The 27,023-nt window shown below is 36.5% G+C and overlaps 1 protein-coding gene across 1 annotated transcript in view; it reads left to right on the top strand.

Annotated features, from left to right (window-relative positions):
* The window catches only part of GFRAL (GDNF family receptor alpha like), a gene marked incomplete at its 5' end in the record, with an annotated part of 51,895 nt that extends 31,537 nt beyond the window's left edge, over positions 1–20,358 (top strand). Inside the window, 3 exons of the mRNA XM_012780784.3 lie at positions 17,625–17,720; positions 17,810–17,882; positions 20,286–20,358. Of these exons, the coding sequence (XP_012636238.3) occupies positions 17,625–17,720; positions 17,810–17,882; positions 20,286–20,358 (242 nt within the window). The remainder of the gene's footprint in view (positions 1–17,624; positions 17,721–17,809; positions 17,883–20,285) is intronic.
* Between the last annotated feature and the right edge of the window lie 6,665 nt (positions 20,359–27,023).

The raw sequence follows: 27,023 nt of genomic DNA, 5'->3' as shown, positions 1-27,023 counted from the left end.
CAAACTCTATGAAAAGTAGTATGGAGATACCTCAAAGAACTTAAAATAGAACTACCGTTTGATCCAGCAATCCCACAACTGAGTATTTATCCAGAAGAAAAAGAAATACATATTTTATAAAAAAGACACTTTCACTCAAATGTTTATTGCCATACAATTCACAATCACAAAGATGTGGAAACAACCCAAGTGTCCATCATTACATGAGTGGATTAAGAAAATGTGATATATGTATACCATAGAGTCTTACTCAGCCATTAAAAAATGGTGAACTAATACCTTTTGTAACAACCTGGGTGGAATTGGAGACCATCCTTTTAAGTGAAGTATCACAAGAACGGAAAAACAAAAACCACATCTACTCACTACTAAATTGGAACTCATAGATCAACACTCTTGTGCACATATGGCAGTAAAATTCAATGGAAGTCAAGCAGATGGGATTGGGGAGTTGGGGATGGGTAAATACACACCTAACAGATATAATTCACAGTATCTGAGTGATGGGCATACTTATGACTTTGACTCAAACTGTACAAAAGCAATTCATGTAACTGAAAACTTTGTGCCCCCATAATATTCTAAAATGTTTTAAAAAAGAAAAGTACCCTTCTGACTTGTGCCTGTTTCTACTATTTAATTCCTTTTTCATAGCCATACATTTCACCCTTCTGTCTATTGATGCCTCATCTTAGATATCAAGACTGTTACATTCATCTCACTTGTCTGCAGTCAATAGATGGATGACTGACTCATATGGCTGCATTTCATCTTGCCTTACAACATTTCATCTGTCTATTCCCAGTGAGGGTCTGGATTTAAAAATAACATTCCATTAGCGAAAATTTTTATAGAAAGTACTTTAAACACACCCATTTATATATGGAGGTGCATAATACATAGTTTTTATATATTTTTTCTGAAGTGCATAAAATTTTAGACTTATTTTTAGTGGAATAATTTAAAGACTGTGCAAAATAGATTAATACAGGCTCAAACTCACTTTTGTAAATTCTGGTTTTAGTTTTATCATTGCCTGATCATTGGCTGTCTGAGAAAAGATTATAGACTATAAATAGAACAGTGAGCTAAGTGAATTTTTAAAGACATTTCCACTGCAAAAGTCTTTCTCTCCCTCTCTTTCTCTCTCTCTGTCATATGCACACATATATGCATACACACACACACATGCACACACACCACCTTCTATTTTAGCCAATACATATAAGTTAGCATTTCAGGAGCTTTATGTTAAGTTTTGGCTTGAAATAAATCACTTCATCTAGCCAAAACCACTGACTTTTTCTTGGTTTCTACACAAAACTCTAATTCAAGTCCAGTTTCCTTCAAATTCAGTCCAGGTGCTAAAAAAGTCTCTTGGTTTTCCAAGGAACATTCAACAGAATTTCTTGACTCTATATTCATATTTATAACATAGCTTCTAAACAGTCCAGTATTTTGTATTTTCTGGATTAAAGTGGCTCCGTGGTGAATTTGTAGTCCATCAAATTCATAGACACTCAATTGTAAATGTATGTTTTTCCTCTAAGAAATCAGTGAATATTCTTTGAGGGGCATGTTTTTTATTATTTGCAGTATTTTGTATTCTTTAGAGAACAGGAATGCGTGTTTTAAGTTAGCAATAAAAAGAATAATACAAACAAACCATTTCTTTAAAATTCGTTTAGGTTACCATCAAACGTAAAAATTCAGATACATGGTAAATTCTGTAACTGTTGACTTTCATGCTATTTAGTTGATAGATAGAATTTTAGATATTTGCTTGGATTTGGACCTCGGGGATAAATCAATATATTTAACCTTCATTAGCTTTCAAATCTAAAATATATAACATGGCCTCTTCTTCCACTCTCTCTTTCTCAGCCTAACCCTTAAATTTTGATTAAAAACTATGATGTGCAACAATGCCTCTGATTGTCAAGTAATGGATATGTTTGGAAATGTTAATAGACCTTATTAAATAGTACAGCCTTAGATAGGCAAGATAGCACCAATATATGTGGGTATAAATTCTCCATCATTTAAAAAATAAGTAACTGTAAACAAGTTATTTGCTCCCTGTTTGCCTCAATTTCCAGAGTGTGAAATGGAAATTATAATAAACATTCCTAACCTAGAATGTTGGTGCAAAGATTGCATCAGCAAAGAAGTATCTAGAGTGTAGTAAAACTCAGTAAATATTAACTCTTACTGTTCTGAGGGATTTGAAAAAAAAATCATATAAATCAATGATCTTTGCATAATCATTATGATGTCAAACAGTGTGGGAAGACAATATTTTCTGGAAGATCTAAAGTGTCATATATTCTCAGGATAACTGAATTCTTTTTTTTTTTTTTTTTTTTTTTGAGAAACAGTCTCATTCTATAGCCCTGGGTAGAGTGCAATGGTGCCATCAGAGCTCACTGCAGTGCAGTCTCAAACTCCTGGACACAGGCAACCCTCCTGCCTCATACTCCTGAGTAGCTGGGATCACAAGGGCATGCCACCATGCCTGGCTAAGTTTACTAATTTTTGTAGAGATGGAGTCTCACTCTTGCTTATACTGGTCTCGAACTCTTGAGCTCAAGCGATCCTCCCACCCTAGTCTCTCAGAGTGCTAGGATTACAGGCGTGAACCAATGCACCTGGCTTCCTGACTTCTTAAGTATGGTCTTATCCTTGAATGATTTTAGGGTAGATGATCAGGTAGGGCACATGGTCTCAAATTATTGTGCATAAGAATCACATGGTTTCTGGTTAAAACGTAGATTCTGATTCAGTAGGTCGGGGGTGGATACTGAGAGCTGCTTTTCTAACAAGCAACTGGATGAAGATGATGCTGTTGGTCCAGGAATCACATTTTGAGTAGCGATGACCTAGACAGCTTCATAAGGATTTTTTAAGAAAAAACTTATATGTATTCTGCATTATATACAGTTGTGTGCCACACAACAATGTTTAGGTCAATGATGGACTGTGAACATATAATGGTGGTCCCTTAAGAATGTAATACTGTACTTTTACTGTACCTTTTCTATGTTTAAATACACAAATACCACAGTGTTATAGTTGCATACGATATTCAGTACGGTAACGTGCTCTTCAGGTTTATAGCCTAGGAGCAATAGCTCTACCACTTAGCCTCAGTATGTTATAGGCTATACCATGTGGTTTGTGAAAGTACACTCTATGATGTTCACACAATGACAAAATCAGCTAATGATGCATTTCTTAGAAGGTATCCTAGTCGATAAGTTATGCATGACTATACATAATGCCCCGTCTGCTATTGAGATATAGACCAACTTTATTGACCTGATGCATTGTGACAGTCTAGTAATCTATTTTTCATGGACACTGGGTGTATTGGTGTTGTGGAAGAGTTCAAGCAGATGTCCTTAAAATTTTCTAAAATTCTCCTTGAGATAGTGGCTTAGGGCCATTTATCTTAAACTTTAGCTACATTGAAATCATGTGAATGGCTTCTAAAACACGTGTGATTGGATGGCCGCCCTCAAAGTTTCTCATTCAGTAAGCCTGCGATGAAACTTGTGCATTTGCATGTACAACAAGCTCCAAGGTGATGCTGAGACTGCTTGTCCAGGCACCAATGTTAGGAACCACTGGCTTAGAGTATTCATTGATTCTTTCCTGAAAATCAGCCAGAGTCTGTCAATGTTCTCTTCCTTGAATCATTGATATAGAATACACTACTGTACTTCTATAGGAAGAGCTTAAACATCAGTTTCTTTGAGATACCATCCTTAGCATCATGATTCTTAAATGTTTTCAAATTTGCTTATGAAGTCAATGGAACAAAAGATACTGCAAACTCCCATTTATCCCCACGCAATAAAACATCCTCAGACTCAACAGGAAAAGAGGCACTGGTTTTGATTAAAGAATAGTGAAGTGATGCCTGTTTTCTATTAAGTATAAATTATTGCTATATCCCAGATGCATTAGTACCAAGATTGTCATGTTATAAACATGAAAAAGTAGACTTGGATCACTGGAAGAATTCTCATTGGCCCTCACAATTTTATTGTCCACATTGATAACAACTGATTGGATGGATAAAAGTCAAGAGCCAGAAAACATCTGAACAGTGTCATCACTTAATTTTCAGCATACAACACACAATGTTCGGAAAGTAGTGCAGAATGTGTGCTTCACACTGAGTGAAATTAGGCTTGGATGTAAAGAACAACCAATAGGTGGGGTCGGGGGAGATTAGATAGATAAGGTTACTTTTTTGAACATCGAATGTGAAACCTGGATGTATTTGACTAAGTCATATTTTTCATGGTAACTTTGGCAATTTTAGAACACACTTTGGTCCTGGCAGTTGGAATTTGCAACAGAACTTTGCAGATAGAAAAATCTCAGGCCCTCAAGTTTATTCTAGATTGGCTTATCTTTCTCAAAAGAATAGTGAGTAAGTCAGACTCAGCTACCAGACTGGACCATGTGGAAGGTTCCAGCTTCTTTGATGGTGCACCCAGGGCTATCCTAGAGGGACTAGTCTTTACAGTAGAGAGGTGGAGTCTGTAGATGAGGTTTACCCGTGCAATTGGCTTTAGATTTGTGTCACTTCTGATGGGAAGCAATGACTATCAGGTGTGGGTGCTTTTCAAGCACACTATCGCCTGCTTCGAAGACACTGCAGAAAGGGAGAATTACTAATGGCCAGAAACATATCTTTAAAATATTGTGTTACTATTAATAGTGTCAGAATCTGAAAAACCCTTGAAGAATAATCATACCATTTGACCAACAGTAAGGAATGTTTTCATATTATCTCAATGTTATGAAATGACATGGAGAAAACTGAAGCTATAAAAGATATAATCTTTAAAATGGAGGTTTAATAAACATCTAAAGACACTGATTTCCCTTTTAAAACTACATCCTGACTATGCATACTACATAATTTATATTTTATTAACTCAAGATCCTGAGACCTAATAGAATACTTACTATGTGTCAGACGCTATTCTACTCATTTTATATGCCTTAGTTAATTCAACTCTTACAAGTAATATGTGAAGTAGGTGTCCTTTCTTTTACCAAAAAAAACACAATAGAGCCAGAATTTAAACAAAGCAGTTTTTGGCACCAGGAGCTATGATTTTAGCCACCATAATATACTGCTGTCACCTAATGATACAAAATTTATGATTGTCAATTAATTATAAATGTTACATCTCCCAGGGGACACACATGTATATAAAAAGAGACTCTTTTGAAAGCGTGTTGATGGGAGACAATTTGGTGTAATAAAAAAGAACAAAATCCAAGACAAAAAGTTCTATCCATAACCCTACCTGGTGGTATAGGGGAATCAGTTGTCCTCTCCCTAAACCTAAGATTTCTCACATATTAAATTCTGGTAATGATTTCAGAGAAATAGATGATATTTTATATTAGATGTTCCCTAATATTCTTGGGTTGGGTAACTGAGATTACATTTGAGGCCAGTATATTTTAGCAAACGTCTATACTGCCTGTGTATAGAGCCACCTCTGGGGTGATTATTTTTTTTTTATGCCAAAAAGACCAGTTGTTTGCCAATAACTTTCCCTTCCTAAGATTACACTAAAATTTTAAGAAAGCCTATATTATTTCTTTTGTTTGCCCTTGGAAAAATACTCATTCTTTCAGAGATCTAAACTGAGATTTGGAGTAAAAGGGTTTTCTCTAGCTCTAGGTTACCTTCTGATTCTTTGCTTTCCAAATTCTAAACCTCTTATAAATAATGTGTCCCATTCTCACTAAATATTCATAATAAGGCATGTTTCTTTGCTTCTACCGCTATGTGTTTAAATCTATAAAACTCTATACTTTTTTTAGCAAAGAACACAATGATTCCCACCTAAGAACACTCAAAATATGATGTGGAACAAATACAATATGTTGGCAATCATTTGCCACTTTGATCAGGCGCTATTATATATGTGTGTGAGTTTAAGTGAATGTGAGTGTGTCTGTTGGCTTTTGTTTTTGTAAGTACATATGTGTAGGAAATCAATATCTGTTTTATTTTGGGTAATCTAAAATCAGATTACAAAGAGACACCCAGCTTCCTGTGATCTCTGTGAAGATTTGACTAAGAGGAACATCATATCTGACCCCACTTTCCACCTTTGTTGGCCAAGATTTCAATTAGATACTCTAAGGAATTATCTGATAGGTTTATCTTAGGACCTTTCAAAATTCAAAACTCCCTCAAGAGAAGAGACATGGGGGGATAGCCCTTAAAGATGTAGCCCATTCCAAAGGAGACAAATGCTGGCTTTAGTTTCACAACTAGGTTTTCTTGCTCACAAAAGTTCCCAATAAAACCCAGCTGGTTCAAATTTTGTCTGCAGACCTGAAACCCCAGCAAATTTGGCTTGGCTTCCTATTTTGCAGAAAATGCTTCACACGGCCGTAATCTGGAAATATTGAAGTGTACAAACCCCGAACAGAAACAACAGGAGAACGGCTGTCTCCTACCTTCACTTTCTCCCAACTCTACCCTTAAAGGCTTAGGTGTTGTTAAGAGAGGGGGGAAAGTCTGCCACTGAACATGAAATGCTGTATGAATCATCCTTGACTACCTTTGTTGTTTGCTCTAAGCTAAAAAAGAAAGATTTAAAGAGTTGCCTTTGATGAGTGAGACAACTCACATGTTGGCATTAGTAGAGAAGAAAAAGAGCATTTAAGATGATGGAGGGAAATGGAACAACAAAACAATACTGTTACAATTTGAGCAATAATGAGCTTCATTATGTGAAAGCATAGTGTTATCTTTTCCATTTTCCACCCTATGCTTTCATTGGCTTCATACAATCCCCTTGTTGCCTATAATTGGAGATGGAGTTAGTGCCAAGGCAGCATAAAACAAGCAGTCTTTCCTTTATACTTTCTGTGCATCATGCTTGTGTATATGAACTCATAAAAGTCATTTATTATGAGCATGTGTATTCCTGGCTTAAAGAGCCAAGTATTCTTGTGACAACAATATAATGGCATCAGATGTATTCCCAGAAAATAACATATGTGAGCACTTAATAGTTACCGCTGTGGCACCTACAAGCTGGGGTATCATCTTAAAGGGGGACTCCTTAGAAAAAGAAAGAATGTTTGGTACTTAGACAAATAAAGTACGTTAGATGAGATAGGTGAGTGATGAGCAGAGATTTGTTAAGAATCCACTGATGGTGGCAACAGTTCATCTTCCACAAATATCAAATTTTCTCAAATCATCTGCTAGTGTTCTTTTCATAGGTTCATGAAAATCCTTTACAGCATTCCAAACATCAGTAAATATTCTCTCAGGCTAAAAGTTGCAAGAATACTGTAAGATCACATTTATATCTCATAAACTGTAAAAATGAACACAACATAATTTTTATTCTTCTCACGCATTACTCTTTGGAAAGCATCTATCTATTTAGGGCATGTGGTACAAATTACAGTAAACAAATTAGTTTTCAAACTAGATAAAAGAGCACAGAATGGATGAAAGTGTTTCTTGGCACATGTGAACCCCTAGTGATGTTTTGGGAGTGTGCCTATGGGACAGAGACCAGTGTCCCCTTTCTGTTGGCTTCTGCCGTAAGGTGGAATGGTTTCCTTTAGTATCACTGAGCCTGGGGATGGAGCTTTCCCAACCACCGGAATGCTCCAAGTTTGTCCTAACTTTGGGCCTGATGTTCTACCATTGCATTAGCACCTGAGTCAGGTGGCCAGGCCCTCACTGCAGACGCATGGCAGCATCTTTAAAAACAACTCAGTTGGCAAAAAGAGGTCAGAGCCCACTAGTTCCTGAGTGTATCGTCTACTTTAGTCTGGAGTCAAGGCAATCTGAGAGGAAGGAAACCACACACATCAGTCTTTGCAGGGCTTTTCGAAAGGGTGACTTATCTTCATGACACACTGCTATGTGTCACTGGGGGCTGTGTAGGAAAAGATGCTGCTCTTGATATTTTAAGTTTCCAGGCCAGCCATGATTCAGTACCTGCATCTCTATTCACTCGCTCTTTCTAGTGGACGACAGTCTAAAACTTACAATGGTATTTTGTTTAAAGTACATATGGTAGTTATTACACTGAAAATGTACACTAAGCATATGTCTACAACCCTAATAACTGCTTCCAACACTTCTGCACGGCTGCTTCGACTCAGTCAATTTCTCTCACTGTTCTTTGGCCCAAACTACCATTCCAGCACCCCTACCCTAAAATGGAAATACAGTTGCTTTTAATTGTTTTTGTTCTTTTAATACTGCTAGGTAGCTGAAAGGGAACATTTGAGGTGGTAACATCTCTTACTGATCCAATTTTTTTTTTCAATTTGTAAAACAGCAGTTAGCATTCTTCTATCTGGTTATTCTATACCAATTACTGATTTTTTAAAAGGTCTTTATCTGTTAAACATAACTCTCCAACCTCTTTCTCCCTGACCCTCCCCCATCTCCTCTCTCATTAAGAACTTCCATTCCAGTAGCCTAACATGATGTGGTTTACCATCTGATTTCTCTCTTTCTCTCCCAAAATTATGTGTTTTCCACTCTGTATCAATGGTCTCCATCCTGACTGTACCCTGAAAGTATCTAGAGGGCTTTATGAATTATGAATGTCCAGTACATTTTCTCTGCTTCTCTCTTGAACTATTAAATCAAACCTACAGGGATAGAACCCAGGAATATTTCATTTTAAATGATGTGTAGTTAATACTGATGTAGACAATAGCAACGCATACTTTGCTAATTAAAATAAATCATAGCTTCTACTGTACATCTATTGCTGCAAGATACTTTACATATCTTGCCTCATATAATCCTCACAATAAACCAATGAGTATTATTATTCTAACTTAGAATGGAAAACTGGGACACAGAAGAGTTAAGAAACTCCAGGCCATACAGTTAGCAAATTTTGGAGCAGGTCTTGAATCCATGGCTTGAAATCAAAGGCTAGCCTATTCCCACAATATTCCTCCTCACTACACTCACTCTGTTTTCTATATGTACGAGTATCCTGTTTTTATTTCTTATTCTCACCATGTCTTTGTGAATTTATGTAAAACAGTGGAAAATTTATATTTCCAGAAGTGCTGGTATCTAATACTGTAATACAACCTTAAAGTGTTTATAAATACAAGTAATGTGGCACCAGTTGATGGAGTATAATTCAAATCTTAGTAGATATAATGATGTTGCATTTCATACTTATTTTTGAGAATAAGGTGAACTGGAAATTAACACCAATGCATGATACATAAGGAGAGACTGCAATGAATACCTATCACACTGCCCCATGTTTCCAAAAAGAGGAGGGAAAACATTCTTATTCCCAAGGTGGTGGGAATATTCTTCAAGCTTCTCCCAAAGTTTCTCAAAGTTCACTCCTCTCCTTTCTCACCTTTCTTTAACCTCCTTTCACATATTTCTTCTCCTTCCACCTACAATTCATTTGACAGATATATGAAAGGAGAGAAAAAGAAAAAGCAAGTGTTTATTAAGCACCAACCATCTGACTACAATTTTCATTTATGGTATATTACTAACCCTGAACTAGGCAGCTTTTGCTAGAATGCACAGTAACATACAATTACCAAATTTCAGTGGCTTACAAAAAAAAATAAAGCGACTGATTTTTAGACCATGCTGCCTATAGGCAGCTGGGGGTTGTCTGCTGAGGTTCTGCTTCTCTTGACTCAGGCTAAAGGCACAGCCTATTTGGAACATGTCATTTTCATGGCAAAGAGACACAAGCAGGCACCGGGATCACTCTTAAGGTTATGCTTGAACCCAGTAGACATCATTTCTACTCACATTTTTGACTAACGTAAATCAAGGTCAAGTGCAATGTCAGTGAGTCAGTAAACATTCACTCCTGCAGAAAGTGGTGCTTGAACTCACAGGGCACTGGGTGGTGGATGTGTAATTCTTCACAGTGAAAGAGGGGTGAATCCTTGTGAAAAATAACACAATTTATCTCAATTCCCTTTCTGCATGTGAGAAGCATAGGTGCAGAGGTTAAATTAACTGTCCGAGGATGGATGAGTCGTTTGAGAGTGTAGCTGAGTTCTTTCAGATTTTGCAGCCAGTGTTCTTTCCTCTGCGCAGGAATGTTGAAGAGTGGGGAGACGAACCTTTAGTTCTCTCCTCTATTATTTTTTCATCTTTCACTCCAAATCTTTTGTAAAACATCCTGTCATCTCAAAGACCCAAGAGTGATCTTTTATTTAACCCTTTCATCTTAGCTATCAAATACAACTCTAAATTGTCCAATACTTAATAATGATATAATTTGTTGATCACTTAACATGTGCCAAGCACTGTTCCAAACTCTCTTCCCATATACTCTTATTTAGTTTTTAAAAAAGAGAATGTTGTGGTATGCATTATCCCATTTTAAATATGAGAGAAGAGTCTTAATAAATGGCCTAAAATGACAGAACTGGGGTGAGGATACAGAGCCAGTTTTTAATCCATATCTGATTCTAACACTTGTGCTGCGTCACTCTGATTTCCAACTAAAATCTCTGTTTTAAATATTTCCTTACACATTCTTTCTTCTCTACTCTAGCTTTTACCATCTATTTTAAGCTTTTATCTTCTCATGCCTAAACTTCTGCTGTAGCTTCCTGGTTAGAGCTCACCCAACGAAAGATCCGATATACCATGACTAATTCTTAAACTCTGTCTTAATTATGTCATCTCTGTGTGCAAAAGGCCTTCATTGTTCTCCATTGTTCCTGCTTTCATCCTTCCCACATCTAAGCTCCTTGATGGGATTTCCAAGAACACCCAGAGTTCAAATTAGTTTTCTTTCTCACCATTCCTCAGATGTATATTTTCCCACTGATTGTCCTTTGTTCATCCTACCTTACTTTATTCACATTATTATTCTACCTGGGAAGTTGATTGAAAACTTCCTGAGATCAGGGCCATGTATCATCCTAAGACTATATTGCCATGTTGACTGTCATGATACTAGCTTTGAAGTAGGAAGCAACTACTTAACTGGACAATCTGTCCATGGGTCCAGATATGCTAGTTTCTATCACATGACCCTGTGGATATTTATAGGTGACTAGAAATAAATTATCCACGAACTCATTTTGGTTCTGCTGGAAGGGGTCTCCTAAGTAGACAACAGACTCAAAATTCTCCATATCCCATGGGTACATGCTGAGAAATTGAAGAATGTCAGATTAATTGGCAGGGAAAGTGAGACTAATGTTGCATCACACCAACCTCCCTAAGGGGCAATAGGAGAAACATTTGAAAGGTCAGGCATCTCCCAAACCACAGAGGGAAAAATTGGCTCGGCTTCCAGAAATAGAGAACAAGAGGAATCGTGGTGCCTGGTACTTGCATGTATGCGTTTAGGATTATAAATTAGTGCTTATATTCATGGTCACACAATATTGTCAGTGTGTTGTTCTCTTCTTAGTCCATTGACTAAGTAAAAACAAAGATCCTCAATAAACATCTTATGTCTGCCCAAAATATATAAATGCTTATCATTTCATCACATATACCCATATTTTACAAATTATTTTTCATGGATTCTCAGATATATCCCCTGGAGAAAAAAAAATTGAGAAAAATTGAGAAAAAAAAATTGAGATAATGGTGTCCCACTCAATTATATTATAAAACTAGAAAATACTTGCAGCAAAAAATGCATATAATTTATTTTATCCAACCTAAAATTTTCCAAAGTCATTTACTTACAGAATCTTTTATTTGCCTTATGCATAAAAATGTTTTACAGAATAGTGTTCTATGGCATACAGTTTAGAAAACTCTGCCTTTTCTAAAAGACCTTGAATTTACTGTGTCTTCTTGAAATCAGATTTCTGAAATAGAAAATGACAGATGGTTCTACTTCAGTAAAATAACCTGAAAGGTCTTTCCAAGGAGATGGTCTTCATGCAGACGCCCGAAGGAAGAGAAGGAGTCTGCTCCAGAAGGAGGAAATGGCAAGTGCCAAGTGCTCCAGCAATAAAGAAAATATTTACTGTGTTTGAGAAACTAAAAGAAGGAAGGAAGGGAGGGAAGGAGCCAGAGAGGGAAGAAAGAAGGGAAGAAGGCTCTTGGTGGCTAGAATAAAATGAGCAGAGATAAGAGCACATGTTTTGAAGAGACTGGTAGGGCTTAGATCATGTAGGACTTTCTAGATATTGCACAGTCTTTAGACTTCCACTTAAGTTCAGTAGGAGGACATTTAAAGATTTTAAGGAGGAGAGGTATTATTGGCATTTTTAATACATCATCCTGATTGCTTTTGATGGGAAATATGTGGGAATGAAAATAGTAAAAAATGTTGAGGATATTGGGTTATTTATTGAAGCAGATCCAGCGGAATATGATGATGGCTTCAGCTAGTTCAGTGGAGATGGTGATGACAAAGAATAGAATTAAAATATCTGTTTAGGTAAAATCAACAGGACTAATTGGCTCATGGGATACATGATGGAAAGAAAAGGAAAATTCAAGGATAATTTCCAGATTATCTGAATGATATGGATAGGCATTTACTGTAACATTTACTGAGATGAGAAACAGTGAGATAAATTAGGAAATAAATAAATAAATTAGGAAACAAATTTATTTCAGGACTCGTTTAATTTGCGATGGCTATAAGACATATAAGCGAAGATATCAGGAAGGTAGTTGGATATAAATCTGTAGTTCACTTTAAATCATTATAAAATTGAGGTCATTTGATGAGATATTTAGATTTCTTCTTATTAAAGGGTAGGAACAGAACTGAATCTTATAACACTCCACTACTTAGAAGTTGAGGACAGCAGGAGGAGCCAGTAAGGAAGAATAATTAAAATGCCCAAGTAGGCCTTAGGTGACCCTGAAAGAAGAATTTCAGTGGAGTAGTGAAGCAAAAACCTGTTTGGAAGGGCTATAAAGTGGAATGAGGTAAGAAAAGGAGACAGTTATGTAGAGAACTCTTTCAAGACAGTTGGATAATGAAGGATAGTCACAAAAGGTATCATGGTATTGACATTTTCTTTAATGGGGGTAGTACAGGATTCTTTCAAGATAGCTAGAAAATGTATGATTGAGAAAGGGACAGGAACTAGAGGTAATAGGGTGGTTCCTGAGCCATCATCTTTGCAGTAGTCACTGTGTGGTGACTGCAAAGGCAGTAAATCTGGTATATATCCTTTTACCACATGTAACAATATTGAAAAGGCACATGTGGATCACCTTTTCATCTCCCATGCCAGCCAATAGTAAATGCTTACTAAATACTCATTGACCAAAGATAAAGAAAGAAAAGAGAAAGGAAAGGGGAGGCAGAGAGAGAAGAGAGAAAAAATAACCAGAACGGAATCCCTTTCCTTTTCCTTGTTTTCCCTTCCATTCTCATTATAATTGTACATCCTTTCTCATGGAAGTCCCCAAGAGCTCTATTAGCCTAATATTAGTTTAACAGCAGTTTTAATCCTCAAAATAATCTTGCATACATAGGTATTACTGGTCTCATTTTACAAATACAAAAACCAAGGCTCAGAGAAATTCTCAAAGTTCTTTGTTCGTCTTAGATATCTCAAATCCAATGACCCAAAATGATTCCTTTTTGCCTGCTCATCAATAAACAAACTTGAGAGTTAGAATTAATCTCCAGGCAAAATAGTTGCTTAACAAATGCTTTATTGATTGAGTGACCATATGTACTTTAGCTGGTACACTGAATTTACATTTTAAGAAATGGTGAAAAATATGTGATTTATGTGAAGATACTCAACTAATGTCAGTTAAAGATAAGAAAGAACTAACCATTATATAACTGTATACTACACAGTAACAAATGTACTATTTCAAATGTGAAAGTTGCTAATACACACTGTCCATTGGATAATTGCATGGGCATGGCATTGTGATACCCTTACTATATTGTACATTAGATAGACTTGGTCTTTATTCTCAAGAAGGTTACTAAGGAGAATTAACAATATATTTCATACATTACTATTCAGTTTCCCCCTGCAGATCTGCACATTTATGTGTAGGGAAGAGTTATTGCAATTATATACTTTTTTTTCCATTTCAAAACTCAATAATTCATACAACATTCTGGATTATTTTATCATTTCAAGTAACCATGAAGATTCTCCTAAAGGTATCACTTTCCTTTATTTTTTTTCCTATCTCTCTTTCCCATGATGTGTTCAATTGGCCTATGAAAAAAATTATATAACCTAGGTAGGTAAAATTGTATGCATTTTCTAAGGGTAGTAATTAATGAATTATTCAATTTCAAATGAAGACATCAGAAACCTATCTGGACAGTCAATGGTACTGTCACATATATTGTTTCATTGTGCACAATGTACACAAAAACAATGTGTACATTAAAACTCTGTGTATTTGAAATACAGTTATGATATTTATAAAATACAATGCAAATTATTTCCATTCTTATTTTATATTTGCCTTATTATTATAAGCTCACTAGTGCTTGAATAATATAATTCAAGGTAGAAATTACTGTTCCATTTTGGGAACTTTTTCCCCCCACTAAACTCATTCTAGATACAAGCAGTTTTTTCCCCCAATTGACTCTTCTAAATTATGTTTTAATTAAAATGAAATGAAATAAATGTTTACAAATTTACAGTTTGTAAGATGTTTAATTTCTATTTCAAATATTCTGACATTTATTTTTAAATCATTGTTTTGCCTTTGATCTGCCACGTCTTTTACAATGCATTTACCATTTCATATACATTATACAAAGCAGTTTTCAGTTCTCCTCAGTTCTCAGCCAATGTTGCACAAGACTTTTGGCAGCAAAAAATAGAAATCATCTTAACTCTCTGCAGCTCATTTGGAGAGAACACTATTTAAATTGTTCCTAATGCAAGGTTGAAATTAATCTTGATTTCCCATCAAATGTACAGGGATTTTACAATATAGTTCATAACAGCATTTAATTCCTCCAGGGTACAAGTTAAGATAAACAAGTCACTGACAGTGTTTATCTATAAATATAGCAGATGGTGTGGGACTGAGGTTAGTTATCAACTCTGCCTACTTTAATTTCATGGTTATAAAACACCATAAACCTCACTGTTTATAAAAGGTGGGGAAGAAACTCCAGTGGGCTTCAGTAGCCAAGAAACTCTCAGTAACATTAATCTCTCTAACTGATATTCGGTATCCTCCTAGGGTGCAATATTTAAGATTGTGGAGTGATTGCTAGACGCATTTAAATTTTCACTGGGATCATTAGCTAGCATTTCTGTCATTGATCTATTATAACTTTGTTAGGGAGTTCCATGTGAGTGAAATTTAGTGAATGAAAGGATTCTTTCTAAACTTTGCTAGGTGAATGTTTAACAATCACTTGAGGCAGTTACATATGTAAAAGATAGCCTACTTCATCAAAATAATACTTTTTTAATGCAAAGATGAATTGTGATACCTAACTAGACCAAATGTACTTAGGGATAGAATTTCATAAAGGAAAACCATGGCATCATTTTAATAATTAATCAGTTCATGTATTTCATATACAATTATATTTAGCCAATTTTAAAAGAAGCGAAACCATTTTACTCTTCCTATTCTCAATTGATTTAAATATAAAATTTCATTGTGATCATTTTTTTCATTAAAAACCTATATGCTCAATTTGATTAAAGTTAATTCTTCCCAAAAGGACTGCAGTTACAAAAAAACAGTATTATTCGAAATTGCTCAATTTTTCCATACCATCTTTATAGAGAATAACAAAATTTATTTTATACTCACAAAAGTAAAAAAAAAAAAATCCAAAGTTCTACCTCTATTACTTTTACATCCTGAAGAGGTTGATTTTCAGTTCCTAAGAAAGGAAGGTTTCTTAAATAAATGATAAGCCAGTATGCAAGTTGTGAACTAAAACTTCTTTAACTAAAAATGCCTTGTTTTAGAGTTCAGACTCCTTGAGAATGAGTTTTCTAATTACAAAATCCTCCTCAGTTACTTTTCTAGTCTTGTATTGGGTTGCTTCTCCCTGACCCACCCTGAGAGTTTTATTAGTGAAACTCCAATCTATCAGTCTACTGATTATTCCTAATACAGAGCTCAAAAATTTTGGCTTCCAAGAAGCTGTGTTCTGAACAGCTGCAGCCCTGGGTGGAGAGATGCTTGAATGGAACCTTTGATAATACAGTCATGCGCCACATAAGGACATTTTGATCAACGACAGACCACGCATAGAACAGTGGCCCAATAAGATTATAATACCATATTTTTTACTGTCCCTTTTGTATATTTAGATACACAAACACTATTGTGTTACAACTGCCTACAGAATTCAATAGAGTAACATTCTATACAGGTCTGTAGCCTAGTAGAAGTAGGATATACCATAGAGCCTACATGTATGGTAGGCTATACTATTTAGGTTTGTGTAAGTATGCATAATAATGTTCACACAAAAACCCAATTGCCTAACTATATATTTCTCAGCACATACCCCATCATTAAGTGATGCATGACTATATATCTTCTCATCTCCCTTCCTTTCTACTCGGAGCCTCTTATCATCAGATGTAATATCCCACCATTCAATACATTCATTTCTGTAAACAACTGTCTGCTTATATGTAGATATCTAGGTCTTAAAATACATGAAACATCTATAACAAAGGACAGGAAAGCCTTTCTTAGGTGGAGTCTTTACTTCATTTCCCCTTTTTATTTTCTTTTAATGCTTCAAAACTGACCTTAATCTTCATCATCAAAAAATTGGTTATTGGATGATTGGTATGTTTGACATTCGTATTTGTGTCAAAGTAAGTCCAAACTAGGAGTGATTTCACTTTAAAGTTATCAATAAAAATCCCCTAAAATAGGTCTATCAATTAATTATAACTATTGCATCATCTTTTTGTCTTTAAAGTGGGAAAGGCAGAAAAAAAGACCATGTCCTCAAGGGGAAAGAGTCCTTTTTAAAACCTGGCCACTATGAAGCATGTTTTCTAGAGTCATGAGGCTGCTGGAAATTGATGAGAGTGACCAGGAGTAGCTCTGTGGTGGGACAAAAATAGGTAACAACAGTTGAAAGTGAACTAGTTAGGGTGGCGGGTAGGGAAGAGGAAGGGAGACAGGATAGGGGAAATAAGCAAAGCTGGTCATTCCAGTGACTGAGTGAAGAGGTACACAGAATATTTGGTTTAGGGACTCTCCTTTAGAGGATTCATATATACCGTGGGTCTTAGGGAAATGAGATCCTTAAAAGCACATTAAAACAATCACTCTTATAAAAAAAAGGGATCTTTTTTCAATTGCCCAATGGGTGTCCTAAAATGACTTTCTTTTATTTTCCCAGTCTATATATAAGATATGAGTTATCTTATACAACATCATATTTTTTATAAACATGATTTGCAGAGCAAAAGTTTCTAAAGGGACATTACCTGATTTAAAGTGGAAAAACAAGCCGTTAAAATTTGTGTTCCTGCTTTCACCCAAATCTATCAAATTTATTACAACAATGTCATAGAAATAACTTGGTGCCTTATAATACAAAACAAGTTACAACCCAGGGAATAAAAATAATTGGTAATATTTAAATACTTTAATCTCATTTTATATTATTTTCTTCCAGATTATTCGACCCTGTCTAATGTCAAAGGCATTGCATTGTATAAAAGAAAACATGCAAGGGAAATCACATTGACTGGATTTCATTCCCCCTTCAATGGTCAGTTAAAAATCAAGCCTTTATAATGTTTTTATTATGGAGTCCCTCTAAAACTCCAGTGACTTTTTTTCTTAATCTTTTGCTCCTAGGAGAAGTAATCTATGCTATCATGTGCATGACAGTCACCTGTGGAATCCTTCTTTTGGTTATGGTCAAGCTAAGGTAACTGGACATAACTCAAAGGGGAAGGGCTAGAGGGGAATCACTGAGCATTGGTAAAGCACGTTTCACAATGGCTGAGCTTACCAAGGGGCTGAGAATGAAAGCTTCTCTAAGACATGCTAAATCAACTTTTATGTGGCATAAGTCTGTGAAACTGTTACTCTCAGTCTTCATATGTAAGGGAAATGTGATCATAGGAGATTTTTTATGTTGCATTTTACAAGCACATATGCATGGTATGTTCCCTCCCATTAAACTGTTATCAATCATTTCCCCTGGATTTCCTACAAAGTGCAAATTGAACTTTGCTGCGTTCCTCATTCAAATCATTTGCACCATCGAAAAGCTTATGTAACCAACCTATTGTACGCTTCATACAATTCGTACAATTCATACAGTTTATATTTACCCGAAGATTTAGTCTTCACTCTAATTTCTTACATGCTAATGAATTTTCTTCATGTTTTAGTATAGAATTATTGAAAGAGACATTTAAGAAGGCCTTACAGAGCCCCCACTGCAAGACATTACCATTGCCTGACATTAATTTACTCTTTCCAAACCTTCTCGGCTGCCTTCATTGCTGGAATGCAATAATACTCCAGCAGGCACGTGAGACTTTAACCTTAGAGACACATCAATCTCTAGATTTCTAAGTGTCTAGGGTATAACATTTTCCCACTTATTTAACATTTACAAGTAGATGTGAAACGCGCTTGCTCACCTTTAACTTAAAAAAATTAACATCACATTTAATCATCAATCCTGTTCATTTGCTTATTCATTTTACATACGTGCGTAATTTGAGTATCCTATATGTTAATGAAGAAATATGTATGTAAGTATGCACGCACATGTGCACACATATAAACTGCATTTTTCAGTAATATTAGGACAGCAGAAGAGCAGAAGCAGTAGATGTTTCTCTTATTTCATGACTTCTGACACCTAGAGAGAAGACTGGCACAGTCGGCTATGCAATGCATGAACAACATACTGCTCCTCCAAAAATCTCAGACTTAAAGGCCTTGACAACCAGTCGAATAAAATAAAAGACTGAAGTTGGGAGGTGTATGGCCATACAAGGAAGGGGTTGGGTACATGATGAGTGTATACACTCTGCCTAAGGACACTCAAATTTATCTGTTTTTAAATGCAATGCCAGCTAAACAAAACACAACCGCTCGTTGGATCCAACCCCTCTAAACATTTAATTTGATGTTTACCAAAACCAGTATCAAAACAAACTGCTTTTCTCCAAGGCCTTAAAAGTGATATTTGTATGAGAATATATTCCATGGGTTCCAAGATAAGATTTGAAGGCCAAATAATTAAAGTCCCTTTCTAAGGGGAAAAAAATAGCATTTGGAATTTATTAAACTTTGTTTGCTTTAAAATATTTGAGAGCACTCATTAGTTACTGTGCCTGCCTAGATATTCTATGACAAACATATTTTTTTCACAGAAACACAGATGGTCTTCTGGCCTGGCAAAAATCTTATTTTATTGGTTCTCAATCTTTACTTCTTAGCCACACATACAACGTATAAAGTTTACATCTGTTAATTGGGCCCCTGAGGTTTTCCAGATTACTTTGTGCTATAGATAAATAAGGTGTATGGTCTTCCTAATTCCCTATGTATCAGCTGTAACTCTGCCTCATTTCTTGCCTACATAGAAGGCATATCCCTTTTCTGGATACCTTAGGAAACGTTACCATTATAGGTAAAAATTTTGATCTTTTTCCAATATGTATTTTAAAGCAAATTATTCATATTAATAAGTACATTATACCTAGTTACAAATTATTTTCCATGCAATTTAAAATTGATTATGATGCTTAATCTGAAAGTTCCAGATCTAGGATTAGGGAAATGACAAAAGTCACAGCCATCATGGGAAGAAAAAAAACAACAAAAGCACCATCCACAACAAAACCTTGGTTACCTCACTTCTAGACGTAAATAATGCTCCTGAATGAAAGTAGGCTGATTGCCATTGCAGGCATTGTTTACTGACCTAGTGGTCAGGTTTAATCCATGTGAATATTCATCTTCAGTAAAGATTAAGATATTTGCATTTGTTTCATTTTATGCTAAATGCCAAGAGCCCTAAATCTTCAAAGAAGTTTTCAGAGAAACAAATAATTAATAACTTAAGTGTTTGAGAAAAGAAAGGACTCTTTTTTTTTTTCTTTCAATGATTACTTGGAAATCACAGTTAAACACATGACACTTTTTAAAGAGCCTATAGAATATTTCACTATTGGGACTTTACATTCATGAACTTGATTATTTTTTCCCTTTGGGCACAGACTTCATCCAAAAATATAAACATTCACAAGCACAGTTGTAAAATCCTTAAATTGGCATATTGTTAACTTTTACTTCTATTTTTATATAGAACCTCCAGAATATCAAATCAAACAAGAGACCCTTCACCAATCCAAATACATGGAGAACTTGTGATTCATTAAGAGTCGAAGATCATTAACAATCACTTTCTTTAAAACAAGTCGTTGCAGCCAGTCAACAGAATATCATGAAGAAGGAAAATGTTAAGATGGATTTAATAATATGGGATCATTAAGCATAATAATAATGTAGGGTATCATAACATGGCATGATGTTAGATTTATTTCTTCTTAAGAAATACACTTTGGCATCTTTCACAACATTGGTACAGAATTAATGTTTCCTTTGAAGGCAAAAACTGTTATCCCAAATTACATTTTGCATGATTTACTCTCATAATAAACATGAATTTGTGTGATATTAATTAGTTGCAATCATAATATGATATATTAGCGATAGCAGGGTTCTTTCTTGATTAATTTTACAAATTCCCATCATCTTGACAAAAAGGAAATGTTAATCAAAAGATACAGTATATTTATTTGTATATTCTCATCTATTTTTCAAATCACTAGTTAAAGCATTAGCATTGACTTTATGTTACTAAATATATTTGGTTAGATGATGAGCCTTAAAAATCAGAAGTGATATTTTGAATTTTTTTAATTTAAGTAGTGTAAAATTTTACTTTAACTTCATTTAATTCCCATAAAGATGGAAACCAACCACACTGGCTGAAAAAAGTTAATGTGCATTTCAATAATGATATATTTTATTTATGAATTTAATTTTTCTGTGCTTTTTATTATGAACTTCTACAATAATACAGTAATAGCATAATTGTTACTTTTAGTTTCTATACTGTGACTTTTGGCCTGATTTGACATCAAAGTATAATTATGATTAGAAAATTATAGAAAAGATGCTTATTAGTTAAGTTTTTGAGACCTCTGTGCTTTTTAATTGTCTACAATCATACTGGTACACATTTCTCAGAATAACCACAAGACTGTGTATCTATAGTGGCACACAGGCACAAATATTCAATAATCTGATACTGTGCCAATAATTAGTCACATATTTGCTATTAAAGGCCAAATATTTTTTGCTTGTTTGGTCTCATTTCTATTGCTGTTCACTACATTTTGGAATAAATTGTCTGTATTAAATTAAATTTGAAGTTAACATTTGGCCGTGTTTACTCAGAGTCATTGAAAAGCCATCCTTTATCTTTTAAAACAAGGAAGAAGAATAATTTGATGAGTCACAGATGTCCCTCAAGGAGGTCTACATATCTCAGTGGCTGTGCAGAGAGCTAACGGGAAGAGAATGTAGGATTTCCAGCTTGAAGTCGGTGCCATTTAATGTAGACTGGGTCATTTCTGGGAAAATGCAAACTGTTCTCTGGAAAACCGAGGAAGGAAGTCAAGTTGCTTTTAGAAATACGCTTGTGTTGAGCAGAAAAGGAGAAGGCAGAGTGTAAAATAGATGGCCTCCCTATAAAAACCGAATCTTTTCTCCTAGGACAGCAAGAATGAGTCTGCAGATGGAAGCAGCATCGAGCCTTTAGGGAACTCTAAATAGTCACCTGTCTCTAGAGCAAGGAGTTCAAACTGAGAAAATGCAGGACAGAAAGCAGATAAACATCAGGACGGATACACTAAGGGTCCTCAAATACCAGGCTAAGGAGACAACTGCTGTAAACGTGGATTGTCAGTCCCCTCGGCACATGATTCCCATCTTCACCCTCATCTTTTTTGCTTCTGTCCTCTGGAAGCCTTTCCTAACATTTCCTTTGCTGCCCAGGGTCAGGTTCCCTTGCTCAGTGCTCCCCTGCTACACAGTGTTCCCCTATGTTGGACTACTATAACTCATTGTCGTGGGTTCCTCATTTACTGTTTTCTTCTGTAAACTGTAAGCATCCTGATTGAGCGTCTCAATTGCAAGCTCATCTCTGCTTACCATTCTTTAGCACATAGTGCATGCTTAACAACTAATTGTTCAATAAATGAACTGCTACATTTGGAAGGCAACAAACGGCCCAAGATAATTTTAAACAGGGAAGTGGTATTATCAAATTTTTGAATTTTAAAAAAGGTGTGTTAGCAGACATATAAGTGATGGACAAGAGAGGGCTAAAACTGATGTTGAAGAGACTGCTTTAAAATGTCCGGCAAAGATTAGGTAATTAATATTGAAAGCCAGTACCAATTCATTTGTTCAAAACTTATTTGAGCATATACTATGTATCAGCCACTGTGCCAGGACCGCGAGGCACAATTCTGAACAAAAAATCCTCTTGGAAATTTGAAAAAGGAAGATGTAAACAAGGTAATTTTTTACAGTGATAGATACTATTAAGAAATGAATAGGCTAGCGTGACAGAGTGATTTGAAAAGAAAAATTAGCAGTGATGCAAGAGCATGGCATGCAGCTCCTAAAGATTTCCTAAGTGGAATGGGTGGGAACTTGGGATCAGATATTTGCAGGGAGTTGAGATTATAAGGATCACAGCATGAATGAGTGTCAAGAGTAGTGATGGGACTCAGAAAACAGTAGCCCAAAATGAAAGACTCAGAAGCAAAATGTTCTTCTCTGATAGTCCCCTGTCCACCTGCCTCTCAGTCCCATCTTTCCCCAAAGCTAGGCATAGAGACCATAATAGAATCCCTCTTCCCCAAGGTGGGTTTTAAAGGCCAGAAGCTGGCCCTCAAAGGCAGCCATAAAACCTAAAAATATTCGATGTAATAACTGTCCATAAAGTAATTATCTGACCTACTTTATTTGACTGTAAGACCCCCCATTCCAGTAAGAGCTCTGCCCCACCCTCAGAGGAAGGAATGTAGACTCAGAGAGGCCAAGAAGAATCTTGACAGACAGGCCTTGCTGGGTTCCGCCACTCAGCCTGTTAGCATTAGATCACACCCTTTTTGCCCAATCACATTTCTACAGAGCTGTCCATACTTTGTTGAGCCTAAGCATAAAGGTGCGCAATTTCCCCTCTATATTTGGGTTTTCATTTTGAAGTCTCGTGTGTAGACCCATTAAAATAAATTTGGGATGTTTTCCTTCCATTAATCAATCTGCCTCAGGTCAGTGATTTTTTCAGCAAATCTTTATGGGGACAGGGGCCTTTGATCCCTACAGTTTGGTGAACCTTTGGGGGGGGGGGGGTCAGCAGCCTTTGCCACTTACATGCTGTATGCTTTTGGTTTGCACCATTAGGTAAACCATGGTGCCATTTAGAAGATTGGCTCATATAGGAGGAGAATGAACTTGGAATGGGAAAAGGCAATATGCCAGTTGTCTTCATGTATGTTCCCATATTTCTCCACCTTTCATGCACCCCACGGGGCTGATTTATATGCAAAAGAGTCTCCCCTGTCCTCTGGCTGCCAGTAGGGTTCAGTCAATGGTGAGAAACAGCAGAAAATAGGGGAGAGATTTCCCTGGATACTTCCCTGAGATGTCACCGTGGGCTGTTTTCTTTAACTGTTTCTATCAGTGTTACCTTTTATATGTGAATCTCTCCTTCCAGATTCCACTAAGCCTTTCCTCTTCTTTTCCCTGCAGGATGATGGTGCTAATAGCTCAGTCAATACTAGTCCTGAGTTCCCGTACTATGCTTTGAGGTTTGCCTACAACTACCCACACCTGTATAAAGACTTCCTAAATCAAATATCCTTGAGTCATTCAATTAAGATAACTTGCACTTTATCCTAATTGGAGTATACCATCTGTTTCCTGTTGGTTCCCTGATTGATATTGGTAATTATTTAAGGTTTAGACCAATTGACTTTCTAACATCAGTGAATATTCATGCCAAGTTACCTAGTAGTCAACTGAAATAATATAGTTCTGGTACTACTAAGTGAAATCTGAGCTACAGTCATTACATTTTAAGTTGTCCAGTAAATTCCCTACATCTCTCTCATCCCAGATGAGAAAGCGAGTTTACCACCAGAGACTTCCATGTGATTTCTGGGGAAAAACCACTGGGAGTTGTGGTGAGCAGGGTGGCTAGATGGCCAGGTGGCAGAGATCACAGATCTCTCTGCAGAAGAATTTGACCACTCATGAAATCCCCTCCCTAGTGGATGAGTAGCCCACTGATGAGCTTTTGTGATCCTTCTGCATATTTACCCACAGCCTCTTTTCCTACACAGAATTCTTTCCATAAAGTCTGAGGCATTCCTGGGACCTGGGAGTCAGCAGAGTTGTACCAGCTGGAGCTCAGTGAGGTCAATCAGGAAGGTCTCTCAGGAGGGACTTTAGGGAAAAAAGAAAACAGGGACTTAGTGGTTCCTCCAAAGCCGGGACTTGAGTCTGTTCTTATTCTTCAATTCCCTGTGAGAGCCCCGAGAAGCAGACTTGAGGGTTATTCAAACATGCATCCCTTTCATTGCCATGTATGGTAAAATGAATACAAATGACTTGAGTGAAGAGAAGGTCTCTTTTTTAGAAGTCACAATGGTGAGCTCAATAAACCCAGAAATAAAATCTGAAGGACTGATGGTCAAAATGAAGACACTGCTGCTTTTACATAGCCTGTTCCGCCTGCTCTGCACTTTCACACCTGTTCCCCTCAGAACTCAGATGAATACCCTCTGGGCTGCAATGATTTACTGCATTTGAGTTTCTCAAGTTGTTCCCAAAGTGCCCCTTTGAGGCTTCAGAGTTTATTCAGACCCTGATTGTACCCAAAAACTTAGGGCCATATAATTAGTGTTTCTGAAGCCTCCTTAGCCAAGTGAGTTGCAATAAATGTATCTTTAATCAGAGGTTCCTAACACAGTTGTTTATAATCTTCGTTCTAGACATAAAGAAATAGATTTAAACTGTATATTTGGACTTTCTAATATGTAATTATAATTACTCAAATCACCTGGTATGTTTGAGCTTTGTGGTCAAAAATCCAAAATATGTTAATACAGTTGGGTTATTTTCACCATCAACTAATTAGGTACAAGAAAGCTAGATTTTACCGCAGCTGGGGTTTTCTAGGTGAATTCAATGGAGGGAAGAAGCAACAGCAACAGAACTTAATTACAAATGTATCATTTAATGTTGAGTTGTTCTGGTAATGATGGGAAGACAGCAAATAAATCATGTACAGTTAAAGATCCCTGGGTCAAAGCATAGTGGTCTCACTGGAAATCAAGAGTTCTTGGCAGGAAAATGCTGGTTTAAGAGCCAGAAGAATGGGAGGGGGCTGAAACCTATTTCAAAAGTTCTAGTAGGACTATTAGAATGGTAGCCTGAGTTGAAGGTGACTTAAGAGAAGATTACATGTAAATGAGATGGGCAAAAACTAAGAGATCGAGATATTAGTCACCCTACATGATGTCCTGGGCGTGGCACAATGGCTGACACCTGTCATCCCAGCACTTTGGGAGGCCGAGGTGGGAGGCTTTCTTGAGGCCAGGAGTTCTAGACCAGCCTGGGCAACATAGTGAGACCACCCATATCTAAAAATAAAAAAAAATTAAAAATTAGCTAAGCATGATGGTGCATGCCTATAGTCCCCACTACTCTGAAGGCTGAGGTGGGAGGATCTCTGGAGCCCAGAAGTTTGAGGCTGCAGTGAGCTATGGTCATTCCACTATACTACTCCAACTTTGCCAACAGAGCAAGACCTTGTCTCTAAAAAAAAAAAAAAAATTAGACAATTTTTACAGAAGTAGAAAAGAAAGGAGGAAAAAAGTGAGCCAAGGCACTGCAATCATAAGAGGGATTTATAGAAAGCACAGTAGACAAAGTAGGTGATAAATGAAAAAAAAAAATGAGCAGCCAAGTTTGATGACATTCTCTTCAAATATTTTGAGCATTTTGAAGCAGCAAAAAGGTGAAACATTTCAGACACAGAAAGGGAATCAAGGAGAATGTAAAACCCACCTCTAGGTCCTAAAGTACATGAGCTGTAGGAGGAAACTGTCTAAAATTGATGGGACTATGGGGTGAAGTCTACAGACACCAGTCAGCTTGCTGTTGGCCCAGTGCCGAGGTTCTTAAACTTCAATCCTCCTTAGAATCACCTGGAGAGCTTGTTAAATACAGTGTCCTGGGATCCACCTCCAGAGTTTCTGAATTAATTGGTTTGGGGTGGGGTGAGAATTTGCATTTCTAACAGTTTCCACATGATGCTGAAACTGCTGGTCCAAAGGTCAAGCTTTGAGAACCATTGATCTAGAGGCTCTCAACCTCGTATGCCCATTATAATAACCAGAGAAAATTTTAGATTAACTGGTGCTCATGCGTCTTCACAGTTTTGATTCAATGCATGTGTCATGGTTCAGGGCATTGGCATTTTTTTCTTTAGTCTCCTAAGGATTGATTCTAACATTCAGCCCATGATACAGAATAATTGAATGGGAGCAAGGAGAAAGTTTAATAACATGAGGAGGTTAAAGAGTTTGCCAATGGCCAAGAGTGAATTCCTAAAGCCTGGTGGAAGGATCTGGAAGGACAGAGAAGAATGGAAGACAGGAACCTGCTAGGAAACAAAGAGTGAGGGAATAAGCAAGCACAAAACAATGTATCATCTGGAAAGCTGGGACTTCTGATAGCATGTGAGGCTCTCTTGAATTTGTCCTGGAAATCACCATGCTTATAGAGAATGAAGATCTTGGAATGACTGATGTCATGCAAGTTGAAAATGGTGTGGCCATCGGAAGACCTCAGGGGGGGCCAGTCTTGCCCCTGTCTGAAGACATTGTTAGATATGAATTGTTCTTCCCCCATGAGGAGGAGAAAGGGAATTTTCAAGGAAGAAGGAGAAATAAGCAGT

Source organism: Microcebus murinus, chromosome 5 (genome assembly GCF_040939455.1).
Source record: "Microcebus murinus isolate Inina chromosome 5, M.murinus_Inina_mat1.0, whole genome shotgun sequence".
NCBI classification, from domain to species: Eukaryota; Metazoa; Chordata; class Mammalia; order Primates; family Cheirogaleidae; genus Microcebus; species Microcebus murinus.
The sequence above is the reverse complement of the archived record's forward strand: the minus strand, read 5'-3'. Positions and strand labels throughout refer to the sequence as shown.